The 14,269-nt window shown below is 45.4% G+C and overlaps 1 protein-coding gene across 1 annotated transcript; it reads right to left on the bottom strand.

Annotated features, from left to right (window-relative positions):
• Positions 1–667: 667 nt before the first annotated feature.
• On the bottom strand, positions 668–5,159 carry CCR4 (C-C motif chemokine receptor 4). Its single transcript, XM_008153972.3, has 2 exons — positions 4,964–5,159; positions 668–1,831 (listed from the first exon to the last, which is right to left on the bottom strand). Exon 2 carries the CDS (start codon positions 1,779–1,781, stop codon positions 696–698), a length of 1,086 nt encoding a protein of 361 aa, XP_008152194.1. The 5' UTR covers positions 1,782–1,831; positions 4,964–5,159; the 3' UTR covers positions 668–695.
• Between the last annotated feature and the right edge of the window lie 9,110 nt (positions 5,160–14,269).

Raw genomic sequence — 14,269 nt, forward strand, 5'->3', positions numbered from 1 at the left:
TTACAATTAAACCAAAAACATTTGAATTTCCACAAGTATGTTTGGATTTTTTACTGCCTTGAATTTCATGTTTGGAAATCAGACCATGCTAACCCCTTCATCTCCGTCTACTTGGAATCAGTGTAAAAAGTTCGGCTTCCCTTAACAAACAATCCTTTACATTCAAACAACCAAGATCTCCGTTCATTACTTCGCTATTCATTTCCACATACACCTGGCTTCAAGTATGTTATTAGAAAAAAAAAACACTGGCACAGCCTGTCAAAGTTTTCTGTATTTTTCTGCAAAAGCTAGAAATTCATGAAAGAGCCCGTTTTCCTCAGCAGGAAGTTAGCGATTTCCTCCACCAGTCAGTTCTCTTCTCTTCCCTCAGGAGAACCCCCCATCTGTCCAGGTTAGAAGGGAATGAATATCTTCCAATATTGCTTCTCTTTGAAACGCTGCTCAGAATTCTCCTCGGGTTCACCCATCGCCCGGTGCGGGCCGCATGAACTCTTGCCGCATTGAACTTGCACGTGGCAAGAGGACAGCTGGCCGCAGGGCGAGAAGCCCCCCTTTCTGCAGTGGATGTACATCTTCTCCCTCACCCTCGCTCGGGGAACTCCTCCTAGGACACAATTGTAGGCAAACTTGTAACTCGGGAAGGATATTAACTCTGGTTTGTTTGTTTGTTGTTGTTGTTGCATTTGCATGGTTTACAGCGCGTCGTGCAGCTCGTGGTCCAGGGTGGACTGCGTGTAAGAGGAGCTGGGGGCGTCGGGGGGGTAGCTCTGGAGGAGCCCGCAGTGTTTGCAGAGCACGAAAGAGCCCCTGCAGGTTTTGAAGAGCTGGACGATGTACTTGCGGAACTTCTCGCCCAGGAAGAAGTAGATGACCGGGTTCAGGCAGCAGTGGACGAAAGCCAGCGTCTCTGTGGCCTGGATGGCGTAGTCCAGGTGCCTCTCCAAGGTGCAGTCCTGGAGCACCTGCAGCTCCACCAGCGTCTCCAGGAAGAGCACGACGTTGTACGGCGTCCAGAAGCCCAGGTAGAGGACCACCACGGCGAAGATCATCTTCACCGCCTTGTTCTTCTTCTCGTTTTTGCAGTGCTGCAGGGTCCTGATGATCCTGGAGTAGCAAAACAGCATGATCCCCAAGGGGATCACCAAGCCTAGAACGTTGATCTCCAGGGAGCTCAGGACCTTCCACTGCGTGGCGTTGAACGAGTACTTGGTTTTGCAGTAGGTGTGGTTGCGCTCCGTGTAGCAAGTGCTGAAGAGAAGGCCTGGCAGGGAGACGAAGACAGCCACTGACCACGTGGCCAAGCTGATGATGACCCCGTAAGTCACGGTCCTGGCTCTCAGGGAAAACACCACGTGCACGATCGCCAGGTATCTATCGATGCTCATGAGCATGATGAAGAAGATGCCGCTGTAAAAGCCCACCAAGTAGATCCAGGAAATAATCTTGCAGAGACCTAGTCCAAAAACCCACTGGTCCGCCGTGTAGTAGGCCCAGAAAGGAAGGGAGAGCACGAAGAGCAGGTCCGAGATGGCAAGGTTGAGCAGATACACATCCGTCATGGACCTGAGACGCTTGTACTTGAACAGGACCAGGACCACCAAGGCGTTCCCAAGCAGCCCAAACAGAAAGACCAAGATGTACAGGGGAGGCAGGAAGAGACCACCAAATTTCTTGACGCCTTCTTTGGTGCAAGGCTCGGGGAAATAGTCATCCTGGTAGTAATTGCTGTAGATGCTTTCATACGTGAGGGTGGGGTCTGTTGTATTCGTGGTGTTCATTTTCAAATCTACAGGCTCCTCAAGGCAGATCGGAGGGCAAGCAGAGGAAGCTAATGAGGAGAAGAGCAAACAAGAGTTTGGTAAGAACAAAAACAAATCAAAACAGGGCTGAATGCAGAGAACCCCGGCTTCATATGTGGCTCCGACCGTTCTACATCCTTTCCCACCTTCCCAAGTTGAAGGGCTCAGCTCCTCGGAGGGCAGCGTAGCCCAATGAAATAATCCTTCCCTTTGCAGTCAGACAGATTCCAGATTCCAGCTCCGCCACTGTTCTTACCCCTCTGCTAAGGACACGTTTCTTAAAGATAGTCTGGGGTTACTGAGATCACTTGCAGGAAGGAAAAGACCAGCAGCTATCCCCAACAGCACTGCACCGAGGGCCTTTCCCACATTAAAAAAAGGAAGAAAAAAAGAGATTTAAAAATCTACCCACATTGCCCCTGTAGATTGTAACTCCAAAAAATCAGTAATTGCTCAGATAATCATTAAGCTAAAAGGAAGGCAGGTTGGTCACTTGCCTTTATATATAAAATAAAAATTTTTAATCCTCACCCGAGAATATATTCATATATCTGCAGAGAGGGGAAGGAAGAGAGAGAGAGAGAGAGATAGAGAGAGAGAGAGAGAGAGTGAGAGATTGAGAGAGATATCAATGAGTTGCCTCCTGCAGGAGCCCTGACCGGGGATCAAACCCACAACCTAGGTATGTGCCCCAACCTGGAATCGAACCCTCAACTCCTTTGGTGGACAGAACGATGCTCCAACCAACTGAGCCATAGTGGCCAGGGCTGTATAAAAATTCTAATTCCTCCTGTATACTTTGCACTCTATAGATTTCAAACCATGTTCATTGGTTTTTGTCCCAGACCAATGCTCCTGTCCCTAGCACCCCACCATCCCAACAAAAATCTGGCACTCTAAGCATACTGAGCCATGGTGTAGATAACTCATGATAGATTCAGAGAGGTTAAGTGACTTCTGAAGGCCACACAGCTTTGTTCAGAACGTACTCTTCTGGCTCCAAGTCCCAGTGATATGCTGGTAAAGGAAGTCTGGGGGGTTTGGAGATGGGAGGGCTCTGACCTATGGATTTTGATGGTTTCCATGCATGATGCAAGTACTCCCACCATGGCCAAGGTCAAGCTACGACTGCCTCACAGAATTCCTGTTTAACAATCAGCTCGTGAGAGTTGGTGCTAGTGGGCTCCAGTGCACCACTGCCAAGTTTCATGGTCGCTCTAGATCAGTGGTCGGCAAACTCATTAGTCAACAGAGCCAAATATCAACAGTACAACGATTGAAATTTCTTTTGAGAGCCACATTTTTTAAACTTAAACTTCTTCTAATGCCATTTCTTCAAAATAGACTCGCCCAGGCCGTGGTATTTTGTGGAAGAGCCACACTCAAGGGGCCAAATAGCTGCATGTGGCTCGCGAGCCGCAGTTTGCCGACCACGGCTCTAGAGCATCATCTCAGGTGGGAACATGCCTGGCCTCCCAGGCCTGGGTGGCTAGCCTCCCCCAGCCAGTTTGACACTAACACACCACATCTGTTCTCACGGCCCCTCGGAAGGTTACAGTACTTAGCTGGGTAAACTGGGGGAAATTTTTGGTCTTTTCATGAAAACCATATATGAAAATCAATCCCATCAGAATGGGAATGGTATGGCAGATCTAGAAAAGGCACATCAAAGCCAGAAATAAAATCTCGATCTCCCCAACTACCTTGTTTCCTATCTAAATTGGCAGAGGAAGAGGTTAAAACCTTCTTAAAGTTACACACATGTTCATGTGTAAATCAGAGCAATTCAGGGATGAGGGCTTTCTGACTCAAGGCCAATTCCCCTGGCTTCCTTCTTCTTCTTTTTTTTTCAATTACAGTTTACAGTCAGTATTATTGTGTGTTAGTTTCACGATCATATACTTTAGAGTGGTTCCCAATATTTCAGGTACCTGCCTGGCCCCATGCATAGTTATTACGTTATTGACTATATTCCTCTTCCTTCTTTTTTAAAAATCACCCGAGGAGCCCTAACCGGTTTGGCTCAGTGGCTAGAGCGTCGGCCTGCGGACTGAAGGGTCCCAGGTTCGATTCCGGTCAAGGGCATGTACCTTGGTTGCGGGCACATCCCCAGTGGGAGGTGTGCAGGAGGCAGCTGATCGATGTTTCTCTCTCATCGATGTTTCTAACTCTCTATCCCTCTCCCTTCCTCTTTGTAAAAAAATCAACCAAAAATATATTTTAAAAAATATCAAAAAAATAATCACTTGAGGATATGTTTCTATTGATTTGAGAGAGAGAGACATCGATGTAAGAGAAACATTGATTGGTGGCCTCCCATATGCACCCCAAATGGGGAATCAAACCCGTAACCTAGCCATGTGCCCAGACCGGGAATCAAATCCGCAATCTTTTGGTGTACCGGAGACTCTCCAACCAACAGAGCCACCTGGCCAGCGCCTCCTGCTTCCTTCTTATTGGCACCCTATTAAAACCCTTTACCCGCTGTTCAGTAATGCACAGCTGCGTCCTACCTCCCACCCTCGCCACCACACACCCAAACACCTAAACTCTGTTTCTCAAGAGAGAGACCTTGACTTACTCCAGTAAACAAAGGCTGAAGACCCGGTGTATCTCAGGGTCTCCAGAAAAAGAAGAAAAAATAATGTATTCAACGAATAGCCACTCCATTTAAACAATTCTAGTCTTTCTGCACCATTTTACCAGTGGAAAATTAAAGAAATACAGTAAAAGAGGCCGAGAAATTAGAAAATTATCATCAGGAGAACACACGAAAGTAAACACCGTTGGTAAATGTTTGAAATGCTTCTGTAGTCCCGATTTGTATGGTCTTTCTTGGCCTGGGAGTCTTCAAAAAAAGCAAGCAGCAGGCAAGCTTATATGTCTAATGAACATTGTGCATCCTAAGCGTGTGGACGTAGGTCAGAGATGTGTGCAAAAATGAGTCCTCATCCGATGAGGGCTCGGAGGGTGTGGGTCCAGGTCGATCGCGTGTGACCTCCAAGGTAGGAGCCACCTGTGAGCACCAGACTGACCGAGATGCCCGAGTGATGGGACGGGGTGAGCGGCTGGCAGCTCCCAGTGCTTCCCACGTCCTCGCACCCGTTAGGAACCAGCACCCGGCCTGGAGCCCGGAGCACGGCCCCATCCGCCCCGCTTACCTTGCTCTCCTGCACGTGGCTCTGAAGAAGGTCTGCGAGGCTCTGCCAGGCTTGCTCCAGAAGCAGCGCTAGGGCCCGCAGTCGCCTTTGAAGGGCATGTGTCTTCCTGTGAGTGCTCTCTCTTACTCTGTGCTGACTTCACGCGGGCTTTTTTTTTTCCTTAACAGAAGAATCAGAAAATGACTCTTAGCCACTCATTTCCCCAAACCGAAAGCTGAGAAAGGCTTACTCTCTGGTAGATGGAGAAAAATGAAGTACACCTTTTTATTTTTATTTTTTAAATATATTTTATTGATTTTTTTTTTTTTTTTTACAGAGGGGGAGAGGGATAGAGAGTTAGAAACATCGATGAGAGAGAAACATCGATCAGCTGCCTCCTGCACACCTCCCACTGGGGATATGCCCGCAACCAAGGTACATGCTCTTGACCGGAATCGAACCCGGGACCCTTCAGTCTACAGGCTGACGCTCCATCCACTGAGCCAAACCGGTTAGGGCTGAAGTACCTTTTTAAAAAGACACACATAAAAAAAAAAAAAAAAAAATTTTTTTTTCCCCTACATCCTTAACGTTCCTTTTAGCTGGCTGTCCGCAGTAGAAATGACCTTTATATTCTGGATCGGGGCGGGTCGTTATTCCCCCGTCACATTTCCCTTAGCCAGAACTAGGAATCCAGGAACTATATGGACTTCGACTCAGTGGGCCACATTCGAGCTCTGAGTCAAGATTCAGGTGAAAAGCAGGTTTCAGGTTTTCAAGCTTGCGGAGGTCAGTGTTCAGGTTTGCAAAGTAATAACGTGACTGTCCTGGAGAAACACTAAATAGGTTTTCCCTCCCTTAAGGATTTCAAAACTAAATAATAACACACATACACCCCCTCCCCCCAAAGGATCAGGTTTTTAGCAATGCCTACTTCATAGATGGGGACACAAGAACCGAGAGGAGAGCTGGTGTGCGCAAGGCAAACAGCCAGGCACACACACGCCGTCAGGACTAACACCTGCACTCCTGACATTTTCACGGACAACAGCTTCCACTGGCCTGAGTTTCCGAAACCTGATTAAACCAACAGGAGCAGGCCAACAGAATACTCCCAGGGCAACCCTCCCCCAAACCAAGGTGGTGGGTACACAGCCCAGCACACGCATCCAGGAGGAAAGCAGTAACACGAGGCTACAGTGCCCCCTGGTGTTACCAGGCCTTATTTTAAACACCAAAGACATCAAAACACAGGCATTCCCCAGGCCACACTACCCACCAATCCACAGGGACCACCAGCATACCTGACGTTGGAAGCCATACATCCCAAGGCCTGCAGAGCGGTGGTGGAAAAGCATCAAAGACACCCCACCAGACCTGTCACAGATTAAAATGAGAGAAGGCTGCTAGGCAGGGTCCCTCAGGGGGCTGTATCCTGGGGCAGGGCAGCACTGGGTTACAGCAAGCTGGCACTCTAGGGGTCATCTTATGTCTGGCAAGCAGGATGGGGTTAATTATTTTCCTGGGTTCTCTGCTGATTGGTTAATTTGAATCATTTTGTATGCATAGTGGTCCCCAGATAATGAGAAGCTATTAAGGGAAGTGATTGTGGTATGGACCTAGCTGCTCAAAAAGAAGGAACTGACCCTTGGACAGTGTTGCTCAGTAGTTAGAGCACTGGTCCCAGCACCGAAGGGTCATGAGTTCGATTCCCAGGCCAGGGCATATACCTGGATTGCAGGTTCGATCCCCAGCCGTGGTCTGGACTTGTGGGAGAGGCAACTAATCGATGTGTTTCTCTCCTATCGATGTTTCTCTCTCCCTTCCTCTAAGCATGTAAAAAAATAACAACAGCAACAACTACAACAATACTCCTAGACTCATTTTAAGAAGTTAATATACCTTTGATAACAACCAGATGAAAAAATAAAATTACTCAATTTCACTTATGAATATATTGATGCAAATATCCTATATAAAATATAAACAAACCAAATTAACTAACGTTGAAAAAATACACACTAGCCAAGTTAGCTCATTTCAGAAATTCGAAGTTGGTTTACTGTTAGAGAACCTATCAATGCAAATCATGACATTAGCAGAATAAAAGAGAAAAGCCATCTGAAAGCATTAAATCAGAAAAGCAATAATGTTGTAATAAGATGGTTACTAAGTTACCAGGGTGATCACTTCCTAATGGACATAAGTGTCTAATCACTAGGTTGCACATCTGAAACTAAGAAAAAATTGTGTGCCAACTATAATAAAAAATAAATTAAAAAAAAAACACACAACCTTAGGACATTAAGAACATAAAGGAGGAGGCGGGCGCAGGGACAGGCTGGAGGGGGTCAATGGGGGGAAAGAGGGGGACATATGTAATATTTCAACAATAAAGATTTTTTAAAAAAGAACATAAAGGAATGCCCTCGCCGGATAGTTAGTTCAGGTGGTTAGAGCATCGTCCCCATACAGCATGGTTTCAGGTTCGATCTCTGGCCAGGGCACATACAAGGAGCAATCAATGAATGCATAAATAAGTGGAAGCACAAATTGACCCCCTGGAAAGGGTCACAGGGACCTTTTCTCTCACCCCCAGGGGTCCAAGGATCACACTTTGAGAATCAGTTTTCAGGAAAAGAAACCTGCCAGCAGATGGCAGCAGGGACAGCAGCATTTTTCAAATCTGCATTGGCCATGATTTAGGAAATACTAGTGATTTCATGATAAACTTATCTCAAAGAGAACATTTCTTATTTTAAAATATATGAGAATTTTTGCGCACAGCTCAAGCAGTTATACAAGAACTTTTTCTTTTAAAAAATACTTTTGATTTTAGAGAGCGAGAGGGAGAGAAACATCGATTTGTTGTTCCACTTATTTATGCATTCACTGGTTGCTTCTTTTATGTGCTCTGACTGGGTATCCACCCTGCAACCTTGGCGTATTGGGACGCCACTCTAACCAACTGAGCTACCCAGCAGGGCCAAGAACTTTTTCTTAACCTAACCATCATATTTTAGTGTTCTGGGCCTACTCTCATTTTGTCACCGGAATATTAAGAACAGTAAATAGCATTGAGATCCTGTCATTTTATTAAACCAAACAAACTTTACATGTTATGCAAACTGGAACTACTACAAAATTGAAACATTTACATAAAGAATTACGTCTAGAATTTAATAAAGCTCACTTTTCAGAAATGGTTAAAGATCAATCTTTTTCCTTTTTCATTATTAAATCTATGAGAGCACGAAGGAATAGCTCAACAAAGAAAACTCATATCCATTGGAACTCAGCATCTAAATATTGTCTTAAAGCCGAAACCGGTTTGGCTCAGTGGATAGAGCGTCGGCCTGCGGACTCAAGGGTCCCAGGTTTGATTCTGGTCGAGGGCATGTACCTTGGTTGCGGGCACATCCCCAGTAGGGGGGTGTGCAAGAGGCAGCTGATCGATGTTTCTAACTCTCTATCCCTCTCTCTTCCTCTCTGTAAAAAATCAATAAAATATATTTTAAAAAAATAAATATTGTCTTAAAGCTTCTCAGTGAATGCATTATTTTTTTCACAGAGAAAAAGTTCTCAATTTTATTAATAAAACATCAAATTTTCATGATGACTATCATGAAAGCTTCTCTGAGGCATGAGAATCAACAATGGAGCAAAATATTAGTAAATATGTATTTCTGAACTAAAACCAACCAAATAAAACAAGAGTAGACTGTGTAACTTAGAAAGCAGTTAAGTATGTAGTAGAATTGAAATATCGTTCAATAATAAAATATAAAACAAAAGCATGATCAGAAAGGAAGTGTTCCAACTTAAAAGTAGTTGTCAGTTACAAAAAAGACGTGCAAGGATTTGTTTCTTTGTTAATTACATCTCAGCATCTAGTGCCTCCTGCCATAGAACCAGTCCCTCAACTCTCAGCCCATCCCTGCTCCCTATCATCCCACCCACTGAAGTCAAACCACTGAGCTGAGCTCTAAGGCTCCTCTCTCCTCTCAGAACCCATTGTCTTGCAGGAATTTGGCTCAAAAGAAACCGAGTTCCTCTCCACCTATACCTCCCTCTCCCCGCCCCCCCAATTGAGCTCATCAGCTAGGCCAGTGTGCCTCAGTGATTGTCAACCTAAGACCCAGGAGGTCACAGTTCGATTCCCGGTCAGGGCACATGCCAGGGTTGTAGGCTTGATCCCCAGTGTGGGGTGTGCAGGAGGCAGCCAATCAATGATTCTCTCTCATCATTGATGTTTCTATCTCTCTCTCTCCCTCTTTCTTCCTCTCTAAAACCAATACAAATATTTTTTTAAAAAAGACATGAGCTCATCATATACCCATTCTTTCCATAAACTGCCCACCCCTTCCAGAATCTCTCTCAGTCCAGAGCCATATCTTTGCAATCATAGCCTTGGACAGTGGTCGTCAAACTGCGGCTCGCGAGCCACATATGGCTCTTTGCCCCCTTGAGTGTGGCTCTTCCACAAAATACCACGTGTGGGCGCGCACGTCCAGTGCGATTGAAACTTCGTGGCCCATGCGCAGAAGTCGGTTTCCGGCTCTCAAAAGAAATTTCAATCGTTGTACTGTTGATATTTGGCTGTTGACTAACGAGGTTGCTGACCACTGGCCTTGGGTTTTGAGAATCACTGTCCTGGGCTTGGATTCTCTCTACCTTTGGCGGGCTGTGGCAACTTATCTTGAAAGGTGGATATGAAAAGAAAAATAAGAAAATTATGTGAACGTTAAGTTTTAAAAGGTATAACACAATTTAAGGTGTCATATTAACATTTACTCTTTATATAAACTTCTTCTAGAAACTCACAGCAAACTTCCCCTCCTCAAAAGGTGACTCCCAGATAACCTCGCCTCTCTCCTGCACTCTGGCCAGCTTGGAGGCATTTGTTTGGTTTGGCGACATGGAAACCTCAGAATGTTTGGCATCAGCGGGAGCTAAGGTAGAATCCTTGGCTCTGTCACTTATTAACTCTGTGTCCGTAAGCAGGTTCCTTTACTATTCTGCTTCCTCGCCTGTAAAATGAGCACATTAATTGCTTTATTTTGGTTGTTTTGGTACTTAAACAAGAAAATGCTTTGCAAGGTCCTCAGATCTCATGATGACTGGGTCTCTTCACTGGTGGTGACAAGCCATTGGTCATGAAACACAGAGAACCCGAGTGCCTGGGATTCATGACCTCCTTAACCAAGGATGGACTGGCACAGGGCATCAATACCCGGTGTCCTCTCTCCTCTTTAGGACAAATCTGAGTGTGCCCTACACTCTTCAGTGCTCCCCTTGGTGGGATGAAGTCAGTTGTCCCCTGTGGCACTTTCCTCAATACTGCACCCTTGCTTGGCCTCTTTCCCTTCCTGTGTCTCTAATCCCCTACCAGGGTTTCTTGGGAACAATTCCTGATGAAACGCTTTCATAGAATTTCCTCATTCATGGTCTGCTTCGGGGGAACCCAGCCAAACCTAAGAAAGGCTCATGAGCCGGGCCGGCATGGCACAGTGGTTGAGTGTTGACCTATGAACTAGGAGGTCATGGTTCGATTCCCAGTCGGGGCACATGCCGGGGTTGCAGGCTCAATCCCCAGTGTGGGGCGTGCAGGAGACAGCCCATCAATGATTCTCTCTCATCGTTGATGATGTTTTTCTCTCTCTCCTCCTTCTCCCTTCCTTCCTGAAATCAATAAAAATGTATTTTAAAAAGGAATACTCCAGCTAGGAAGTGGCACCAAATCACTGCTGCTCAAAACCCACCAGGCAGAACTAGTCACAAGATACTCAAAACACAGAGGCGAAAATAGGCCATCAGACTTTTCATTGAAGTTTTTTATGCAGTCACATGTACTGATTTTACCTGTTGCCTGAGGATCCTTCATAGAGATGAATCATATACCATAAAATATACCATTTAGTTGTAAAACCATCACCACGACCTGATTCTACAACATTTTCACCTCTCAGTTTTAATGTGAACCTAAAACTGCTCTTGAGGAAAAGGGGGTTTGGGAGGATAGAACTGTACATCTGAAACCTATATAATTTTTTAAAAATATATTTGTTTTTTTTACAGAGGAATAGTTAGAAACGATGAGAAACATCGATCAGCTGCCTCCTGCACACTCTCCACTGGGTATGTGCCCGCAACCAAGGTACACGCCCTTGACCGGAATCAAACCTGGGACTCTTCAGTCTGCAGGCTGACGCTCTATCCACTGAGCCAAACCGGTTAGGGCGGAAACCTATATAATTTTATTAACCAATGTCACCCCAGTGAATTTAATTTAAAAACATCTGAGCCCTGGCCTGTGTGGCTCAGTTAGTTGGAGCACTGGCCCATGCACCACAAAGTGGTGGGTCAATCCCCGATTGGGGCATGTGCAGAAGGCAAGCAACCAATAGATGGTTCTCTCTCACACTGATGTTGCTCTCTTGAGAACGCTGAAATCCAGTGTGTACTGGTCATCGCTAGTTTGCCAGACTCTTCATTCAGGGGTCAAACTTAGGCCTGGCCGGGTGTGGCTCAGCAGTTGAGCATCGACCCAGAAACCAAGAAGTCACCATTTCAATTCGCAGTCAGGGCACATGCCCAGGTTGTGGGCTCAATCCCCAGTAGGGCCCCATCCCAGGCAGAAGGGCTACACACACACACACACACACACACACAGGGCCAGTGTCCACTAGGGAGGTGGCATGTGGGTAAGGGGGAGTTAGAGGGGAAGAGGAACGTGGTAACTGAGACATCCCATTCTTGCCCCTCTAAAGGGACATCAGCTACTCAGTTCCTTGGGCAAAGGTAGGCCTGGGGCTGCCAGACCTGAAATTTCCCCAAATCCCATTAAGTCCCAGTTTTACAATATCTAGGCTCTTGAACATTTCCTCGATTTTAAAATGCTGTGTACGCACCTCTTTTGAAAACACTGCATGGACCTAATCGGGCCCAGTAGCCAGAGCACAGCCTCTGGGCCCACCCTCCTCCCAGACTCCCTCTTCCACGACAGGCGGCACGCGCGCGCGCGCACACACACACACACACACACACACACCCTTATTTATTCTCCATTAAAGGATCACACAGACACATTATTTCCATGAAGAAAAAAACAACAACCCTCTTGTTTATTTGATTAAACAAAAATAAAATAAGCTGCATAGGAACAATTTTAAAGTCCAAAGAGACACCAACTTTGTTTTAAGGCTGCGGTAGCTGATACAGCATCTCCTTGCTACCTTCTCCAGCCTTCTCTGTGGACCACAGTCGATACATTCAGAAGCCCGTTAGCCAACACAGGAGTTTTTGAACACTTATCCATTGGTTCTTCACCTGCTCATTGCCTGTCATGCCTGCGGCCTGCAGTACAACATTTAAGATTTAAAGTAAAAATCCACAGGGGGGAAAAAACGGAACAAAACAAAAACACCCACCCCAAGCAAACACCCGCTTTGAAGGTCGGAGGGAAAACCTTTGTTCCCCCTTCTCCACTTAAATCGATGGGGTCTGCGCCACCGCTGCGATGCCCACTTAAAAGTGTCCAGAGGCAGACGGCACCCCGAGATGGGCTTGGAGATAGTGGCCCGGACAGTTACGCTGGGGGTGCATATCCCTTACCTACGCATGTCTGCCTTGGGGGGGAAAAAAAAAGTACACTCAGTCTAGTATCAGGCAACATGCCCATGTTAATTTCTCCAATTCTGCATTCTGCATTTACCTTTCTCACAAAAGAAAAAAAAAAAAAAATCAAACTCAGAACTGAGTCATGTGTTCTACACTTAAAAGCATTTTGCTGACCGGGCATGACAGCTAATGGGCAGTATTAAACAAGATTCATTATAAAAACAAAAAACCAACAACTAACAACCCTCCCTCCCACCCTGAGTATATCTAACATGCTAGTTAAAAACAACAGCCCTTACCCCGCCCACCCTTTCACCTGCATTGATTTTAGGGAAGAAAAACAAATTTTAAAAATTAAAAAAAAAAAAGAAAAGAAACCTTACCACCCTAAAAAACAAGAAAACCCCAGAAACGTGAGAAACCTACACAGACTCCTAGAAACATAAAGAATTATTACAGAGCTGGTTATTTAAAAGAAAGTAAACACTTTGCTACACACATTAACATTCAGTCAGTGTGCTCCGAGATAGAGCCTTAAGAAAAATACTACCTGAGCTTGTAAGTTAATACAATCATTAAAAGGAGGTCTAAGACCATGTGGATACACGACACTTTTAGAACCATTACTGGTTAAATGACGATGGAAAACATCCCACCAGGCTGGCTTGTTAACCCGTAAGATCAATTTAAAAATAGACATCATTGAGGTATTTCTTCACCAGGACACGTAAAACCCAATTCACCATCATTACAACAGTGGTCTTAGGACCCTCTCCTCCAACCGGAACAAAACGCAACGAGGGGAAGAAGAGGTGGAAGAGGCGGAGAGGCAGTACAGTATATCGTGATAATGTGCTTCTCAATTTTATCAAGTATTTAATAAACAAGCAGAGGAAAAGAACAACCCGTCAACATGTTACCTTTGGTAGGAAAAAAATATATATATATATTTTTTTAAAAAACACAAAACAAAAAGAGCAACACACACTTGACCAGTCGCTGCTCAGGTAAGACAGCGATGGTTGCAATGTCGCGGAGATGAACATCCAGTGGGGTCTAGGAGAGCCAACAAATACAATCAAGAAGTCTAAAGATCCTCATTCCCTTCAGTTGATGTTTCCAACAAGACCCTTAGAATGGCTCCTAAAAGGGTATACCTGCCGGCATTTCAAAATACAGATAAAATATTTTTTCTCTTGAAGAGAAAAAAAAAAAAAGAGAGACCTAAAGGTCTTTATTTGTAGTTAAGTCCTCCAATAGGTCAGATGAACCAGTAGTTCCATAATACTGAACAACATGGTAACAGTGTGCGTAATTCCTAGTTTGGGGGGGGTGGGGGGAAGGTTTGGGGAGTCACGTTGGTAAGGAACACTTGGATTTCTGATTATGTTTGCCTGAGTAGAAGGAATATTTGGTTTTCAAGATTTCTTGGTCAAGGTCAATCAAACGTTTCTCTCCCAGGAGAGATCAGTTCTGGATTCTTGAAAACATTTTCTTCTAGAGGTAGCTTCACGCCCACCCACTCCCCAGTGGTTTAATACTATCCTGAGACCCGTCAGATGCTAACATGAGGTAGGTGACTTTTGCCAAAAGTGAGGTAGAAACGAAAACAAAACACCCGGTGTGGAGTGGAGTGGAGTGGAGTGGTGTGCGTGCCCTGTGCTCCTGGCCTGCAGGATGCCAGAGAGAGAGAGAGAGAGAGAGAGA

The sequence above is a fragment of the Eptesicus fuscus genome, chromosome 18 (genome assembly GCF_027574615.1).
Source record: "Eptesicus fuscus isolate TK198812 chromosome 18, DD_ASM_mEF_20220401, whole genome shotgun sequence".
NCBI classification, from domain to species: Eukaryota; Metazoa; Chordata; class Mammalia; order Chiroptera; family Vespertilionidae; genus Eptesicus; species Eptesicus fuscus.

Bases quoted from the DNA above. Each gene is read 5' to 3' on its own strand.
- CCR4 (XM_008153972.3), bottom strand. From the start codon at position 1,781: ATGAACACCACGAATACAACAGACCCCACCCTCACGTATGAAAGCATC.